Here is a 19,502-nt window from a genome sequence, read left to right as displayed (position 1 = left end):
TAGTGTGTCCTTATTCTGAATATTTCATTTTTCTAAATATCTTGTAGTATGATTTTATGTCATTATAATTACTATCATTATTATTTTAATGCTACCAATGTGACATTGGTTTCACAGACAAAGCTTAAGCCTAAAATGCATGTTTGGTTGTTTTAACTGAAAGAAACTTGCACTGACATCTGTTTTGTTGTCAGATGCACACCACCAGTAATGTTTTTTCCTAAGGCACATTTATAAAAGCTATTTAAATGATCTAACTGAACTAAGGCCTAATACTGGTTTAATCTGTGAAACCAGGCCTTTATATTTGACTTTGGTTTGACTATAAACTTGATCTCTACAGTCCAAAGGAATAGATGATATATTAATGTGTGTTGGGCCTACGCACCCTCCAAATGTCTACATTGGCAAACAGTATTGACTACAATAATCTGAGCAAGGACATTTGGCAACGCCTTTGTGTTAGTTAATGCTTACTGAATGTATTTAACATCCTATACTTCTGGCATAGCAAATGCCAACTAGCAAAAACAAGTGTACCATGGTACTCTCATATTCTTTGAACATGTACAGTGGTACAGTCAGGACTTATTGTAAATACTATCGTATATTTCAAAACACCAGCATTACTACTTACAAAACCACCTATAAAAAGTAACCAGTACCCTATTGATTAATGCTTATTTCGGACATGTACCGTACCGCGGTATTACCGTCACCGTGCTACTACCACAGAACCAAAAAGAGCGGATAATTTTGACAAAACGAAATAAATATAATCTAAATTTACATATAATCATGTACCCGATCTTAAGATTAAGTTTAAATATGTGAGAAGCGCGTGGGACTCATTATGATCTTTATAATAACCGATTGTGTGAGTATATTATGCACACATGAGCGCGCGCAGCTCTGCTGTTACTAGAGAGATTCCTGCAGAGTCACGTGATCAGTCAGGAAAGGAAGAATGAAGGGAGGAAAGCTGTGTGCTGGCGTCCAATAACACACTCAGAAGGCAAGTTAAACATCGGTAAATGCTCGAAACGACGCACTAGCTTTCTTAAACCTTTCTCTTCACGAGTTTTTCTATCTTTGTAAACCGGCTTTAGCAGTTTTACGCTAGTAACAAGACTGCATTTGATGGTTTAATGTCAAGCAAACTGCTCGAGCTTAGTCGAGAATGACAAAGACTGTATTATAAGTCATGTTGACTTCATTTCCACATGTTGTGCTTATGATGATGGATGATTTTCTGAGTGTAAATGAGTTTGATACGGTTATATTATCTTTTTAGCACCATATTGGTCGTGGTTGTATGTTGCAGATGTGATCTGACAATATTTAGTAGCATTGCGATGCTCACTTGAAATGTAGTGTATATATCATTTACAGTTTTATTTTAGTATAAAACTGCTGTCTGGATCACAAACTTTTGTAGTAGGCTGTATAAACGGGCTGTGCCACTAATAACCCTGTTTTGTTTACTGTGGCAGTACCATGGAACAGTATCGGATGGAAATATGGTATTTTGATGTATACGTTACCATGATACTGAAATGCATGTATCATGGGTTTTACGTGATACTAAAAGAAACTTCCAAGAACACCATGAAATTTGTCCAGAACATGAGACAACCATGGTTCCTATTTTGTAAAGGTAACCTTAAAAAAAAAAAAAAAAAAAGTGATCAGATATCAAAGGGTAATGCTATGATACTTTAAAATGGACGAACTATGGTATTTACCATAGTAAATGTCCAAAGTATTACTTTTTTGTATATACCAACATATTTATGAAAATGTTTTGTATGATCCTTATAAAAAGTGTTGTGGTGGTACCATGGTCAAGTGATGGTATCAGATGGAATATCTGTGGAAAACATCAAGGATATTTGGTTACTTCCAAGGCTGAAAAAGTCATGAACATTAGTCATGAATATTTTAAAAAATATATATTTGTTACTTGGTTTTGATGCTAGGTCTGATTCATAGTTTAGTCACTTCACACAGACCTTTATTTATGGCACTTGTTTTAAGAAAGAGGAATTTGCTTGTTTTAAACCAGGTCAGATGTGTGAAGTGTGATGTTCTTGTATTGACACCTCAGTCATTGACCTCACTGAATGTGGCTGTTTCTATATTTTTTAGAGCCGAAATGGGATGGAGATGTTCTACATGTACTGGTGTTTTGATTGACGGTTGGAAGCAGGCCACACGTGAACGGTTCGCAGAAGAGCTTTGAAAGAACGGTGAATTTAGATCTGTTTCTGTTCAAAAGTTTGGGATCGGTATGATTTAAAAAAAAAAAGAAATGAATACTTTTATTCAGCAAGGATGCATTAAATTGATCAAAAGTGACAGTAAAGACTTTTATAATGTTACAAAAGATTTCTTTTTCAAACAAATGCTGTTCTTCTGAACTTTCTATTCTATTCTATTCCCACAAAAATATTAAGCAGCACAACTGTTTTTGGCATTAATCAGAAATGTTTCTTGAGCAGCAAATCGGCATATTAGAATGATTTTCTGAAGGATCATGTGACACTGAAGACTGGAGTAATGATGCTTAAAATTAATGATGTTTTTTTTTTTTATTATTATTGTAGTAACATTTCACAAAATTACTGTTTTTACTGCAGCATTAAAAAACAGACCCCAGACTTTTGAACAATAGTGTGTTTTCATTCTTTCACAATGTTTAATTTATTTCTTACTCTTCATTTGCTTGTTCAGGAATCATCATTACAGCCTTTGTAGCCTAGTACAGTAGTAGCTAGGTGTTGTAAGAAGTAAAACACCTATAAAAATCAATCTAAAAATAATAATCAAATCACTGTTTTAAGTTTTTAATGAATGTAAGGGGAAAAAATAATCTTTTATCAATTTATATGCATGAATATGACAAAATAAGCAGCATTTTTTGCCTACATATATTTTATGAAAGCATTTTAATGCATAAAAAAATTCACACTTCCTTGTACATTACATATTGACCTTAATTAATTGCTGAATCAGTTTAGAATTGATTCATTGGAACATACATATTCAACTAATCAACAAAAATTAACTTTAACTCTTTATCATCTTTGTAATATTGCATTGCAAAACAAATCTAATTACACAGTCTTTAAAGGGTTAGTTAACCCAAAAATGATAATTATGTTATTAATTACTCACCCTCATGTCGCTCTACACCCGTAAGACCTTCGTTCATCTTCAGAACATAAATGAAGATATTTTTTAATCAAATCCGATGGCTCAGTAAGGCCTGTATTGCCAGCAATAACACTCCCTTTTTCAATGCCCAGAAAGCTACTAAAAACATATTTAAAACAGGTCATGTGACTACAGTGGTTCAACCTTAATGTTATGAAGCGACAAGAATACTTTTTGTGTGCCAAAAATAACAAAATAGCGACTTTATTCAACAATATCTAGTGATGGGAGATTTCAAAACACTGCTTCATGAAACTTCGAAGCTTTACAGATCTTCTGTTTCGATTCAGTGGTTCGGAGCGTGTATCAAACTGCCAAAGTCACGTGAACTATTAATAATAATGTTTTATTTATATAGCGCCTTTCCAGAGCTCAAGGACGCTATTGAAGTTTCAAAACACTTATGATGTAACAAATGATTCGTAAAGCTTCATGAAGCAGTGTTTTGAAATCTCCCATCACTAGATATTGTGGTATAAAGTCTCTATTTTGTTATTTTTGGCACACAAAAAGTATTCATTTTGTTTTATAATATTATGGTTAAACCACTGTAGTCACATGATCTGTTTTAAATATGTCTTTAGTAGCGTTCTGTGCATTTGAAAGTGTTAATTATCTTGGTGTCAGTGCAGGCCTCACTGAGCCATCAGATTTTATCAAAGATATCTTAATTTGTGTTCCGAAGATGAACGAAGGTCTTACCGGTGTGGAACGACATGAGGTTTAGTAATAAATGACAGAATTTTCATTTTTGGGTGAACTAACCCTTTAAGAAAACTAATAGCCAAATAAAAAGTGCATTTAAATCATTGCGATAATCAGTGTTGAATAACATTATACATTATAACTGATATGCAGAGTTAAATACTATCAGTCTGTCTCTAATGTTAACTGTAAATGTTTGTACTGTAAACTCATTTTACTGATTTCAGTTTCAGAGACGTGTGTCCTCGCCATCATGAAGTTGAATGAGAGGAGCGTGGCGCATTATGCCACATGCAACTCTCCTCCAGACAAGACAGGCTTCCTCTTTAAGAAAGGGGAACGGAACACGGCGTACCATCGCCGCTGGTTTATTCTGAAGGGCAACATGCTGTTCTACTTCGAGGAGAGGGAGAGTCGAGAGCCCATTGGCGTCATCGTCCTGGAAGGCTGTACGGTGGAGCTCTGCGAGTCTGAGTCCGAAGAGTTCGCCTTCGCTGTTAAATTCGACTGCGTCAAAGCGAGGGTGTACAAGATGGCTGCAGAGAGCCAGGCCGCTATGGAATCGTGGGTCAAGGCTCTGTCACGAGCCAGTTTCGACTACATGCGACTGGTTGTGAAGGAGCTGGAGAGGCAGCTGGAAGAGGTACAAGAAGAGAGATTGTTACAAGCGAAAAACAAGGCGAAGAAACACCTGTCGCAAGTGCAGGGAGCAGAAGCGGGCCTCCGAACCGCCGCCCCATCACTGCAGAACGCCGCCATAACGGGGCCTTTGCAGGAGGGGCTGTCTAGCAGAGAAAATGGGGTGTCTTGGAGTAAAAACAGTGGCGTGGCAAATGGTGTCAGCGAAGGCTGCGCCTGGGAAGGGGATTGCAGCGCGAGGGCAGAAGGAGTCAGACCACCTCCGATACCTCCGCGGAGGAAGACCAACGGCGGGTCACTCGAGAGCCCCGTTTCTCCCGGCACAGGCTGCTTCTCCAAACTTCATGACTGGTATGGCAAAGAAGTGGCTGAACTGAGAATAGAATGGCTGCAGAGCAAATGAATGAAGCTGGACATCTGCAAGAGACTCGGAACGAGTGTTTAGTGTGATCTCGGTTTTTAAGACATAATAGGTCAAATTCATCTAAAAACGGAGAGAGCATCAGAAATCAGAAAGATAATCGCTTGTCCACTGTTACTGATTTTTTTATGTGACCATTTTTTTAAAGGAACATTCTGTCATCATTTACTCACCCCTCATGTCATGAAAAATCAAGTACTTTTTTTTTTAAATACAGCAAAGTTAGAAAAAAAATCGTTTATTAATTATATATGCATCAATATGACAAAATAAACCACAATATTTATTTGCATATATGTTTACTAATACATGAAAAACATTGCATTTCCTTGAACTGTTGAGGGTGGACCTAGATGAATCTTTGAATCAGTTCATTGGATCACACAGTTTGAACTGATGCACAAAAACTAATTTTAACTCTTTATGCAATTTTTGCTATTGAAGTTTAATTCAGAAATGCTATTAAAATCATCTTAACATTCCTGTACTCACAAGTAGTGAGACAAGGATGACCGTCTTAACTTCCAAATAAAAAGTGCATTAAAGTCATCGCAATAATCAGTTGAAAAACACTATACATTGTCAGAAAAGTCATTGCAATATTGGTGTATCGCCCAACCCATGATTACAGATTACTAGAGATTGACCGATACAAATGATTATTTTTTTGTGTAAATTTGTTTACATTTTCTATTTGCCAATGTAAACGAAGACCTAAATTATGATGATTACATTTAGATCCTGTTCTTTACATTTATTTGTAAACCCAATATGACATACCTGCTGTGAAATATGAACATTATCCCATAATTTACTCACCTTCAAGCCGCCCTAGGTGAATATGACGGCCAAAAACAATCGGAGTTGTATTAAAAAATATCCTGGCTCTTCCGAGCTTTAATAATTGGAGTGAATGGGGCTTGAGATTTTGAAGGCCAAAAAAGCGCATCCATCCATCATAAAAGTAATCCATACAGCTCGACAAGGTTAATAAAGGCCTTCTGGAGCGAAGCGATGCGTTTTTGTAAGAAAAATATCCATATTTAAAACTTTATAATAACTGGCTTCCAGTAACGACCATATGCAAGTCGAGTTCCGGCGAAAGAGTGACCTCTGACACATGACGTATTGATGAACTCGTAAGATAGAGCAAAACAAAACACCGGTCTCAAATTAGAAAGTCTAAATGACAATTTTTAAAGAGAAATGTTGGAGGATTTTGATTTAAAGGGATATTTACCCAAAAATTAAAACTGTCATCATTTACTCACCCTCAAGTTGTTCCAAACCTGTATGAATTTCCTTTTTCTGCTGAACACAAAGGAAGATATTTGGAAGTTTGATTGTAACCAAGCAGATCTCTCCCCCCACTACCATAGTAGGAAAAAAAACATATTTTGAAAGTAAATGGGGGGCAGAGATCTGCTTGGTAACAATCATAATTTTTAAATAGTTTCCTTCGTGTTCAGTAGAACAAAGAAATTTATACAGGTTTGGAACAACTTGAGGGTGAGTAAATGATGACAGAATGTTCATTTTTGGGTGAACTTTTCCTTTAAAAGAAGAGGAGCTTTAGCTTGTTGCCCAGCCTCTCACCTAAGCTTACGTTACTCCTACATCCTACATCATGTGTCGGGTCAGAGTTCACTCTTCTGCCAGAACTCCTTACTGAAAGCCAGTGATTATAGTTTATAAAGTTTTAAATATGGATATTTTTCTTACAAAAACCCATCACATCGCTCCAGAAGGCCTTTATTAACCCCCTGGAGCCATATGGATTACTTTTATGATGGATGGATGCACTTTTTGGGGTGTTCAAAATCTCAAGCCCCATTCACTCCTATTATAAAGCTCGGAAGAGCCAGGATGTTTTTTAATATAACTCCGTTTGTGTTCATCTGAAAGAAGAAAGTCATATACACCTAGGATGGCTTGAGGGTGAGTATATTATGGGATAATTTTCATTTTTGGGTAAACTATCCCTTTAAGTATATACGTGTGAATATTAGTTAAAAACAATATTATTAAATATTGCTAAGTTAAATGTGAGTCTACAGTGCTCTTTTCCATATTAAAATGAAATAAATGGGCACTGGGGCTCAAAAATGACAAAAGCACCATAAAATATCATAAAAATAGTCTAAACAATTTGTGTGAAAATTTTAAAAGTTCAAATGAGAACTATAAGAAAAGCACAAGGTTTGGCGTTGTGATGTCAAACATTGGTTCTCATGTTTCGTCGTTAACATAACTTGCGTTTTTAAAGATTTCTGAGATTTTCAGTTAAAGACTTAATATGTGGTGCACAGGTTGTACAGACTACATTTATGGAGCTTTTTAAACTTGACAGTCCCAAGTCATTGTGAAAAAGAGCATTCAAGACGTTCTGCCAAACTTCTTCATTTGTGTTCATGGAAGCAGGAAAGTGATGTGGGTTTGGAACGACATGAGAATGAGTAAATGATGACTGCGTTTTCTTTTTTAGATGAACTATTCCTGTAAAGTGTCGTACTTAGCTTCATGTTTTGATTTTCCTAGAAACTCATGTTGAAGTGGCTTGCCATTTCCTTCTCATTTTCAATTTTTTTTATTTTTAAATTGACTTCTTGCATAACAACACTGTGAATCCTTTTTCACAATGTTGAACTGGATAAAAAATAGAATAGCGGTACAATATCTGTGTTTTCAGAATCAAAAACACCTTGAATGTTAAACGTTACAGTGCCAAAGCTGGTCTATGGTCATTTGTAATCTATTTTTTTTTTTTTTTTTTTTTTTAAATAATGTAGCAACAAAATATTGATTAGAAGCAACAAAACAATAATATGCATTTCACTGTGCACTTCTTGGTGGTGAATTTTATGCTGAATTTTAGGATATCTACAATCGAATCTGCCAAAAACATAATTGCCAAAATGATTTCTAACTTTCAAATGCATGTAAAAGTGTCTGAGACAATGGAGCCATCTAACTATCCAGCTAACATATAATCTTCGGTTAATGGATCTTTTTTTAAGCAGCTCTAATACAAGATGTTATTCATTTTTAGGCTAAGCTTTGCTATGCTTGATTATATATTATCATACTTGCCAATAAGCATGTCAGTGCTTTGCCTTGCCTTTTCAAACTGACCAATTATAGTCATCATACTGTGACCAACATATAGTACACTATAGAATAGTATATACAGACAGCTCTTTGATTTATTTATGGCTTTGTGTAAATGCATTTTTAATGGTACAAATTGTGTGCAATCATATCTGGGGAGGTATTACCTACAGTTAGGGTTAGACATTAAATCAACCAACCGCACTGCCTTAAGATTTCATATTAAACACTGTGTTAGATTGCACAATAAAATAGCGATTAAGAGATGAATGCTTGTGTATATTAACCACTGATCGTAAAATGACAACAACTGCAATAGAATTTACTTGTTGTAAAGGCAATAACCAGTGTGTCAAAACAGGCGCAGAAATTACATTGTGTCAAATATTTAATTTGAAGGAAACAAGAATGTATGTTGAATGTTTTTTAATGAATGAGTCCAATAAAGATAAAATATGTATTAAGATGTATTTCTTCAAGATGTGAATTCGCACAATTTCACCACAAGGTGGCTCAGCATTGCTTTGTATTGTGAGTAGTTTCATTTGATTAAAGACTGAAGGGTTCATTTCATTCACAGATCGCGTGTCATTGCCTCAGTTAGAAATGTCCATGTATATGGAATGGAGATGCATTGAATTTTTATTTGATGGTTTCTAAAATTAAATTCTCTTGACTTTTCTGTACATTTCTCTTCTCTAGTGATGTGCATAATAAAAAATAAACTATGAAACATACACTTTTACATTTATATATGCCCTTCATGGCCTTTTCAAGGACATGGCAGTAAAGATTAGGTTTAGAGGGGATTGTTACTACTGTGTCTTTTCTACACTGAATATTTCATTGCTTTTTCGTAACACAACCTGACAGTTTCATATTTATCACAGCTAGTAACACGCTTTTAATAGACTGCACACATCTGACTGCGGAAACTACAAAATGTATCATGTGAAGCCGCAAAGAAAGCACCTAACTGGAAGCTGTTTTTAAAATAAAAGTCCCAAAGCGTCACATTAAATTAGTGAGTTGACATGACGTCAAATAGTTACAGCATATAGAATTGTCCAGTGTGACATACTATACTTCCAACTATTTTAAACATTTTTGTTTACAGTTATTATTATTATTATTAATTATTATTAATAATATTAATTATATTATAATATTAATTATATTATTGTTATTATTATTATTATACATGCAGTTTGAGCGACTACATGGGAGTTCTAAAGTACTTAATTTGTGTGTGTGGGTGTGTGTGTGTATGTATATATATATATATATATATATATATATATATATATATATATATATATATATATATATATATATATAGACAGCTGGGTAGTAACGGATTACATGTAATCTGGATTACGTAATCAGATTCCAAAAATCAAGTACTTGTAATTAGAGTAAACTACTTTTTAAAATACTTTTTATGGATTACATGATTACATATTATTTACACAATGGCAGTAAGTTGTTCACAATTCATTGATTCTCCTAATTTTTCATTTTTTTAATGTTTATATTTTTTCATAATAACCTGCTGCTTATATACGTTTGTGATTTTTTCTGGCAGTGTGGGGGAAATATAGATGAATATATATGAAATATAGATGAAATATATATATAATAAACATTTTATTAATAATATATAATATATGAAATATTTGATATAGCAGTGATATTGCTGTGCATTTCATGTTTTTCAATATTTGTTTTTGTAATGTTGCTGTTTTCTAAATTTACTTAATTTTAAGTAAATATGTTTTAAAATCATAAGATGTGGTTTTGTTTTATTCAGTGTTACTATCAGCAAACACTAACATTAGTGTTAGTATTTTGAAATATTAACTGTCCATCCATTGCACTTTAAAAAGAATCTGTTGAGGCTCTTGTTGGTGAATAAAATATATTTTTTGGAAAATTGTTTTTCTTTGTGTCTGTCAAAATAGTACAGTACAGGATTATCCTACAATATGTGACATCAAATAAGGGTTAGCACAAAAGTAATCTAAATGTAATCCAAAAGTAGTCAGATTATATATATATATATATAGCAATAAATAATAAAAAAATAACATTTTTTTAAATAGTTTTTTTTGTTTATATATATATATATATATATATAAACAAAAAATATATTATTATTTATTGCTTATAATTTATATATATATATATATATATATATATATATATATATATATATATATATATATATATATATATATATATAATAAACTAAAAAACAATTTTTTTTAAAATGGTTAAAATTGAATTGTTTATTATTTATTGCTTTATAATATAAATAAAATTATAAAAAAAATATATATATATATATATATATATATATATATATATATATATATATATATATATATATATATATATATATATATATATCAATAAATAATATACAAAAATTTTTTGTAAAAATAGTTGTTTTGTTTATATATATATATATATATATATATATATATAAAAACAAAAATAATATTATTATTTATATATATATATATTTATTATTTATATATTATTTATATATTATTTTATATATTATATATATATATATATATTTTATTTATATATATATATATATATATATATATATATATATATATATATATATATATATATATATATATATATATATATATATATATATATATATATATATATATATATATATATATATATATATATATATATATATATATATACACACTTCTCGGAATAAAACATTTTTTTTATATTATATATAGTGATGTAATTGTATGATAAGGTTACAAAAACTACACAAATGTCTTAAACGCCCATAAATGGGGCTTTTATTTACCGGAAACTCAGTGTGTCTGGCCACATCAAGGATTTTTCGTCGCTTGTTGTCGCCTTGTCCGTGGAAAGTTTTTTTTTTTTTTTTTTTATTTTTTTCTTCCTGAAAGTTTACGCAGGACTGTTGTTGCGCGCATCCAACATGACAGAGAAAGTAACGGACATCACGGCTGGCAGGCAAGTCATGTTTAATCATTACCATAGCTCTCTCTTGTTGTAACTTAAGATGTTTAATAGGATTCAGCAAAATATTAACTGTTCTTGATGTATATCCCGACACTTTGGGCCAGAAGTTTCTTGGTCAGTGAAGATAACGCAGAACGTGAGAGTTTGAGTCGAGAGGGGGGGTCTCCCGTTTCTGCTCCCCAGCACTTATGACACCGCAGTAATTATTATGAAAGTTTCATATATTGGCTGTTGAGGTTATATGCTGCTATCGTCCTTATCAAAGTTTATTGCAAAGTTATAATGAACTTGACACTCGCACGCGAGGCGCAGAATAACGTTTAAAGGGATCACGCAGTTTCACAGCGCGTGCCTGGCTCGGTCCGAAAGATACGTGAATTACGTATGGATTCTTAGAATTTGCGTCATTTCGAATGGGCAATTAAAGAAAGCATCGCAAAATTAGTACAATCATTTGAAAAGATTAAACTACACGTGCTCGTGCGTTCACACCCGCTTACAAGTTTCTTAATGGCATCGAATTAAGGCCGGTGATTACGTAATTTTTGTTACACAACATATACATTATTATTAGTAGAAGTAGTAGTATGAATTATAATATTGTGACACGTGCTAATTTGCATATGCATGCGAAACGGCCTTGTAAACGTGCATACAAATCCGAATTAATGGCAAACTCCGCCTTTACTTTAGTTTATGATGTATTGTATTATTAATAATAATAATATGGCACGAGCTCACTTGCATACACATGTGAAATGGGCTCGTGAACATGTGTATACATACAAATGAGTTCATGCCAGATGTGCTTTTCATTATCTAGACCGGAAACCCTTCTTTTGCTTTATCTTATGATGTATTTTAATAATAATAATAATAATAATAATATGCCATGCTCAGTTGCATACACTTATGAAATGGGCTCGTGAGCACGTGTATGCAAATGAGTTTATGCCTTCATCATGCCTGGCATCTGGATCATTTTGTGATGTTTATGTCAGGCAGATGTTGTAGCCCTGCAGCTGGAATACAAATCGTAAATTGTGAAGTATTTAGGTAGCATCTACTGAGTGTGTGACTCGTCTTAACTCATGTTGTTTGACTTGGGAATATAAATTTGACTTTTTATAAACTGATATTAGGGGACGTGAATTTTCTTGCAGTGGTGAAATGATGTTCAAGAGTTTCTTAAAAGTAAAAAAACAAATAATTAATTTATTTTGACCAATATGTATTAAATATGCACTAAAATCTATATATTTTTAAATGTGCATTAATAAAGGTCAGTTTTTTTTTTTTTTTACTGTCACTTCTAATAGTGGTAGTTCAACACACACAGTCATGCAACAGTGCAAATCACTGGCCTTAGCATGACCAAATATACTCATATCTCATAATCCAAGTCTAAAAGACTAAATAAATCACTCATAACCAAACCTTTCGACCTTTCACTAAACTGCAAATGTCTGGTCCATAATTCAGCTTATTCTGCACTCATCTGGACGAGAAGATCGTCTGACAGACATGCAAAGTGACCCACCACAGATCGTTTTGTTTTTACATTTTGTTTAGAGATGGGTTCATCTGAGATATAAATAGGTTAGATTATACCTCACTAATCAAAACAAATCAAACAATCAAATTTATGTAAAATTAGCCAATCAGCTTTGAGTTTAGTGGAACAAGAACGTCAGAAAGACCTCAGCTGCACTAATTTTGATGTAAAATGTGAATGTGTTTCATTGGCATTCAACTTTTCATTGTGCTTTTTTATGTTTTGTACGTTTTGTTGGTGTGATCAGGGTCCAAAATTAACCTGGCCTGTAACTTTCTGAAAATATTTCTTACAGCCCACAAAACTGTATTTTGCATATATTTGTGTCCCTGTGACAATGGAGCCATTTAGTTTCCTTAAAGGTGCAATGTGTAAAATTTGGGAGGATCTATTGACAGAAATGCAATATAATATACGTAATTATGTTTTCAGTGCTGTATAAAGACCTTACATAATGAACCGTTATTTTTTGATTACCTTAGAATGAGCCATTTCTATCTACATACACCGCGGGTCCCCCCTACATGTTAAGACATCATTTTGCGCCGGCATTAGGGCTGTGACGGTGGCAAATTTTTACTACCGCGGTGGTAAATCACGAACAACCGCCAGTGTTGCGGTGGTGGGGTCCGAAGGGGGGCGGGTTTTTATATATATATATATATATATATATAGCCTATTGCGTTAGACTTGCGTTTCGCCGTCATTTTGATGGACAGGGTCGTAAAAAAAAATCCATAATAATCAATATTACCCGTCATTTTAATTTTTAGATTTTAAAGATAAGACATTTTATTCACAAACTTTCAGGATAAGCAAATAGGCATAGGCTTGCATTTATTTATACTATGAAAAGAAAGTTGATCAAAGACAAGCTGCGTCACTTTCAGTTTTCATCTTGAACTCTTGTCACGGATTGTGAGTGAATGCGATCATCCTTTCCTCTTTACTACTGTAGAGAACGAAATAAACATGAATGAAAATAAAAAAATATGTTGAAAGATACAGTAGCTAACCGAAATCTGTATCACGTCAGTTCAATCAGTGTTGCCAACAATGTCACCTAACATTATACCTCAGAAAAGCCATTCGTTGACCATTAACTTATAGTCAGCAAGAAAAATAAAAAAACTTAAGTAAGCATGCATAAGTAACTGTATCATTATACAATTTACTTAAACTGGGTGCTCGTCTGTGTGTAATCAAGCGCATCGTTTTCATTTTATTCTGGAGACTGAACTCGTGCTCTGCTGCCACACTGGAGCGCGCTCACCACCTACTGGACAGGGGTGGGAATTACAACAAGTTTAAATACAAACTACATCTACAAACTACAACTACACCTGTCAAAATGACGGACGGGCTGCAGATTTTTTCCGTCACTGCTAAACAAATTCCATCAAAGACGGAAAATTTTCATTTAACGCGATCGCTGAGATATGTAAATATCTATTATACATAACATCACACTACCGCCGGTGACACTCCACTACCGCGGTGGCAACTTCACCACCATGGTGGCACGGTTTTTATGCCTACCGTCACAGCCCTAGCCGGCATGTTTCTACAGAAGCCCTATGTTGTTCTATTTAAATCGCTCGTATATTTAGAGGCAGATTGCATCATCACCACGTTGAATTCTCACGAAGAAGTTGTACTAGTAGTAGTCGTCATCTGGTTTATTAGAAACAGAGACCGTTCTTTGTTAGAAGTAAGAAGAAACCTCATTGCTTGACTGGCTAACGTACTCTCCGCTATTTCAGACATCTTTGACTTGTGTCGGCCAGACGGCCACCGTAGCTTCTCTATTTTGCTTCGAAAGGGAGGGGTGAGCTGCCATTGATTGCAGTTCACAACCTCACCACTAGATGCTGCTAAAATTTACACACTGCACCTTTAAAAAGACCTGATTGTGTCAAACAGCAGATAAATAAATTATAGAGATGCACCTATCGTCCAGCCAGAGATCGGAATCCGATGATTTTCCGCATGGTCGGCCCAGATCGGTGACCGGCCGGTCAATCTCATGTCTTTCCATCAGCTTTCCGTCAATAACGTCAGCTGCGCGTTCTTGCTCTCTTCTCTCCGACAGCAAAGTGACACACAGTCGCCTCCTACAGGCGAGTGTTCAGTTAAACACAGTCAGTTTTTGAATGTTACAATGTTGAGAAAGATAACATAAGTTGTGTAAGAGTATTTTGGGTCTGTGCATAAACTCTTAAAGTGACAGGAGTCCAATATTCCTGCTGCTGTCTGACATGTTAATCAAAGAACATAAGACAAAGAAAATCACTTGCTGCTCTTGACTGAATAACTTTAATTGTAAGCATTATTTAATTCTTACAGTGACGACTATCCAGTGTTATTTTACATTTGAATACTTCAACTTCTGTAGTATTTCTTATCTGAATAAAAACCTACTTAACCGGAATAACTTAAAGGCCTGGTCTCACAGCCAGGATTAGGCCTTAGTTCAATTAGGGTTTTTAAGTAGCTTTTGTAAATGTACCCTGAAAAAACAATACTTGTGTGAATCTTGAGACAAAACAATGGCACTGCCATATTTTAAGGTATGTCAGTGCAAGTTATTTTTTAGTTAAAACAACTCAAACATGCATTTTAGTCTAGGACTAGCTTAAGCCTTGTCTGTGAAACCAGTGGATAGTTTCATAGCGCTATTTATTTTATTGCATTTATTTGTGCTGTTGTTTGCAATTTTTTATTTGTTCTTATTGTATTACTCTCTTTTTCCTGTTTTTTTATGAACATAAAACTTTGCATTGAAGCAAAGTAGATTTTCGTTTATGCTGTCAGTTATAGTTGGTAAAATTGGCAAATTGGCAAAATCAGTATGGGCAGGTCACACTAACAAAAACTCAGAATCGGCCAAGAAAATTGCATTCAGTGCATCTCTAGTAAATAACAAAATGAACATGCAATGCGTTATATTTTCTTATGTTTAGTTCTATAAAATGCTCTTATATCACACCCTTGTTGGGTGTGATATTTATAACATGCATCAGTATAGTTTCGGTTTTCTGTGTCTCTGTGTACTATATGGATACGAATTTCATCTCAAAGCACATCTGAAAACTTTTAAATGTATGAATATGTGCATGTTCATGTACAGAACAGGGGATTCCGTTCGTCTCAAGCTGTAAGAATCCCCCTGTTCCCACACTCGCTGGCCCTTGATCTCCCACCCCTCATGAGGGAACAGTGTGTCATGATGTGACTCTGTGATATGGTCGAAGGAGCCTCAAATGCTCAAAGCAGCACGCTACTTGTGTGTGTGTGTGTGTGTGTGTGTGCACGAATGTGTGTACATGCACTTCCTTTTGATCAACCTCCTCAGGCTGTGCAGCCTCATAAAACGGCGCAAAGCTGTACTTAAATGTGTGTTTTCTGCTCTGGCATCAGTGTTTCTGTCTGGTTTTTGTGCATGCTAGTGTCAGGGAGAGAAAGAATGACTATTGAATGGGCTTGTGCAAACAGGACAGGGGAGCATTACAAGGTAGCATTGTATCTTGCTTGCGGTCGAGTCAAGAATGCTGTCATTGTGTGTTTGGAGACGCAGAATATTTGTCTAGCAGATGCACAGACGTCGTTGAGTGCCACTTAGGTGTTGTAATGTGTTTTTGCTCATTTGAAGGCACACTTTGGAATGCCTCCCACAAAGTATGTATAATTAGTGCTCTGTGCTAAAGCAAGTGTCACTAGCAGCATTGCTCACGTTTAGAATTAGGGGTTTGTTCACAGATTTGGTGCGTAGCTTATAGGAGTTTGTGCTACGAACCTCAAATCAATTCTAAGCAGTCAGAATTACAATTTTTACATGGTGGATGATAAAACTTACATGGAAGGAGGAACTTGAACTTTCTAGGGACCAATTCATGAAAATATTCTTAAGAAATAGTAAAATTTTTTTGAAAATTCTGGAAAAATGTGTGGTTAATATATCTTTTTTGTCGAATATGAAATATTCTTAAATTAAAGTAGGGAAAAAAATGGTAGTTAAGAAAAATTTTATTTTGTTTTGTGTTTTGAATCCGGCCCCAGAATATCGTAGACAGGGTTGTTTTTTTTTTATTTAGGTCAGCAAGCAACCACTCAGAATACCCTAGTAACCACCTAGCAACTGCCTAGCAACTACATGGCAACAACCTAGAATTGTGTCATGTGATGTTTGCACAGGCAAACGCCACTTATATTCTATTAGAAAATGTAGTATTTTGCTGTTTAGAGTAGGGTAATCCTGTGTGTTGGTGATGCCAGAGAGAGGAGGGCAACCAGCATTTCATGTCTTATGGCAATGCTCAGAAGTCCAGTATTTTTGAAGATGGATGCATGATTATATTTTAAAGATATCACAGACCCGGTATGATCCCTGTCCTAGTTTATACATTCTTGGTGACCTTTGGCCTTTTAGTCATTTAAAAAAAAATCACAGTAGATAAAGTTCTTCCACGGAATAAAAAAAAAAGAAAAGATAATTGAAAAGATAAAATTCTATTTTTTTTCCTCACTATTTCAAATTTACATCTCGCAATTCTGACTTTTTTCTCGCAATTGCGAGTTTTCTTGGAATTGTGAGATATAAACTAGCAATTCTGACTCTTTTTTTGCATATGCGAGTTTAGCTATATCTCGCTTCTTTTCTCAAAATTGTTAGATATAAACTTACAATTGCGCGTTATAAAGTTCAATTCTTTATTCTTTTAATCTAAAGTTTTAATCTCACAATTCTGACTTTGTAACTATAATGTTTATCTTATCACGCCATTCTGAAAAAAGTCAGAATTGTGAGATTAGCCTATTTTTTCATTCAGTGGCAGAAACAAGCTTCCATAGAGCTGCATCATGTTGGGCAGACGTGTAATTGTGAAAATCTTCCGGAAGGCCTCCAATTTTTGAGTGGCTTTCAGATTTAGGGCAGGTGGCAGCCCTCGAAATACTCTCTTGTAGTCTGCATGGGAAGATTGATATTTTTTTAAAAAACATTTGCATTTCTGTAATACACAGTAGTAGCAAGCTTGTGGGCAAGACTAAAATAAGGGTCATGCAAATATAGTTTCTAAGAACTTTTGGTGTTGGCAACACCCCTGCCCCCCTTTTTTATTTTATTTTACTATTTTATTTACTATTTTTTTTTTTTTTACTTATTACTTTTACTTATTACTGATTACTTTTACTTATTACTGATTATTACTTATTACTTATTACTTATTACTTATTATTTATATTGTTACCATTTTATTGACTTTTTTCTTTTTTTTTTCTTATGTCAAGTAGCCCTACATGATTTTTTATATTATTTCTTGTTTGCGAATAAAAAAAAAATCAATAAAGTACAAATCCTTAAAAAATTTTATATTTTAATTTATCTTTTTAAACATCTCTGAAATTAAATGAAACAAATATATTTGTATTTTCCTGTATTTATGAGCTCAATGTGTGTGAGAAGAATGCACGAAATGGTGGGCATAAACAATGTCTGGACCATGTGGTCAGATAGGTCACCGGAAATGTGACATGAACGCACACATACGCAATGGAGGCAAAGGGGAAAACAATCCCAAGAGCCCCTTCTTTTTTGTATCCTGCTGCTCTGGCTGTTTGAAAACCATTCTTCCTATGTTGATTACTTTGATTTAAATAGTAAAAAAGCTAATCGAATTAATGTGATATGCTGACGAATTAATCAAATGAATCACAATTAATCGCATATAATCAACATTTAATGTCAAAAACCACAATTAGACATTATTGCGGTAGCAGTAGACTAAATAATCACTGAATAGATATTAGAAAAAGCATCTTTAGAAGTCAGTATATTGTTTGTTTTATTTCATAAATGTTAAATTTGGTGAGGTTAGTTGCGTGTGGACTCAGAAAAAGATGAAGCTGATACTTCAAACTGAATTGCTCCAATGGACAGTTTTGGAAGGCATATATTTAGTATGGAGTTACGTATGAATCAGGGGGCATTATTAATTGAGGCCACATTTACACTAGCGTGTTTTCGTTTTAAAACATAACTTTTGCTGTGGTTACGGCTGTCGTTTACACTTTCGAAAACGCTGCAAAGCCTGTTTTAGTTTGAATACGCCAGGGTTGCTTTTCAAACCCCGCTTATATAAGTGCGGTTTAAAACGGCGTTTTAAAATTAAATGATCCTCGTCTATACTGGCGTTTCCACTGCATTTGAGAAACAATCTCCGTTTTGGTCTGATTACACTAAAATGCAACCCTGGAATTTTCAAACTAAAATGGGGTCTGCAGTGTTTTCAAAACTCTCCGTTTTCGAAGGTGCGAAAACACAGGCGTAGTGTAGACACCAGGCGTAACCGCAACAAAAATTATGCATTTTAATGCATACAAAACTAAACTAAAACTAAAACGTACTAGTGTAAACGGGGCCTCAGTGTAAACAGACCAAAACTGAGACTTTTGAAAACGATGGCATGGCTTCCCACATTCGCTCTGCGTATCCTTGATGACCGTGTAAACAATAACATGAAGACTGAACTGCAATATTTGATTTCTTTATAAATGTCATTTTTAGCAGCCAATGTTCAGTTAAACTTTGAATTTTTTTATATACAGCAGCCACCTACATGCACAAGAGGCAACTGTTTACACTTGTACGCGCATGCCCAGTGTGCATGAACGGTCATGTGACATGATTTTGGTTGTATAGTGTAGACGGAGATTGTTTCTCAAACGCCAATGTAGATGAGGATTGTTTTCATTTTAAAACGCCATTTTAAAACGCCATTTTAAAACGAAGGCGCACAAACGAGGCCTGAGTAAATATTTTATTGTTGATATTTC

General features: G+C 34.2%; 2 protein-coding genes across 3 annotated transcripts in view; both read left to right on the top strand.

Annotated features, from left to right (window-relative positions):
- Positions 1-955: 955 nt before the first annotated feature.
- On the top strand, positions 956-8,926 carry pheta1 (PH domain containing endocytic trafficking adaptor 1). 2 transcript variants are annotated; one of them, XM_067405918.1, is made up of 3 exons: positions 956-1,015; positions 2,149-2,249; positions 4,149-8,925. In XM_067405918.1, the coding sequence occupies exon 3, from the start codon at positions 4,175-4,177 to the stop codon at positions 4,961-4,963; it is 789 nt and encodes a 262-aa protein (XP_067262019.1). In that variant the 5' UTR covers positions 956-1,015; positions 2,149-2,249; positions 4,149-4,174; the 3' UTR covers positions 4,964-8,925. The 2 variants fall into 2 exon arrangements, with proteins under 2 accessions (XP_067262019.1, XP_067262020.1); XM_067405919.1 differs by having other exon boundaries at positions 962-1,030; positions 4,149-8,926.
- A 2,065-nt stretch (positions 8,927-10,991) lies between these two features.
- The window catches only part of sh2b3 (SH2B adaptor protein 3), a 56,715-nt gene continuing 48,204 nt past the window's right edge, over positions 10,992-19,502 (top strand). The window contains exon 1 of the mRNA XM_067405917.1: positions 10,992-11,104. The gene's annotated coding sequence lies outside the window, so the exon portion shown is untranslated. The remainder of the gene's footprint in view (positions 11,105-19,502) is intronic.

Source organism: Chanodichthys erythropterus, chromosome 13 (genome assembly GCF_024489055.1).
Source record: "Chanodichthys erythropterus isolate Z2021 chromosome 13, ASM2448905v1, whole genome shotgun sequence".
In the NCBI taxonomy this organism is placed as follows: Eukaryota; Metazoa; Chordata; class Actinopteri; order Cypriniformes; family Xenocyprididae; genus Chanodichthys; species Chanodichthys erythropterus.
This window is presented reverse-complemented; position numbering and strand designations above follow the sequence as displayed.

What these genes read in the sequence shown, in the direction of transcription:
- pheta1 (XM_067405919.1), top strand. Translation starts at nt 4,175, where the DNA reads ATGAAGTTGAATGAGAGGAGCGTGGCGCATTATGCCACATGCAACTCT.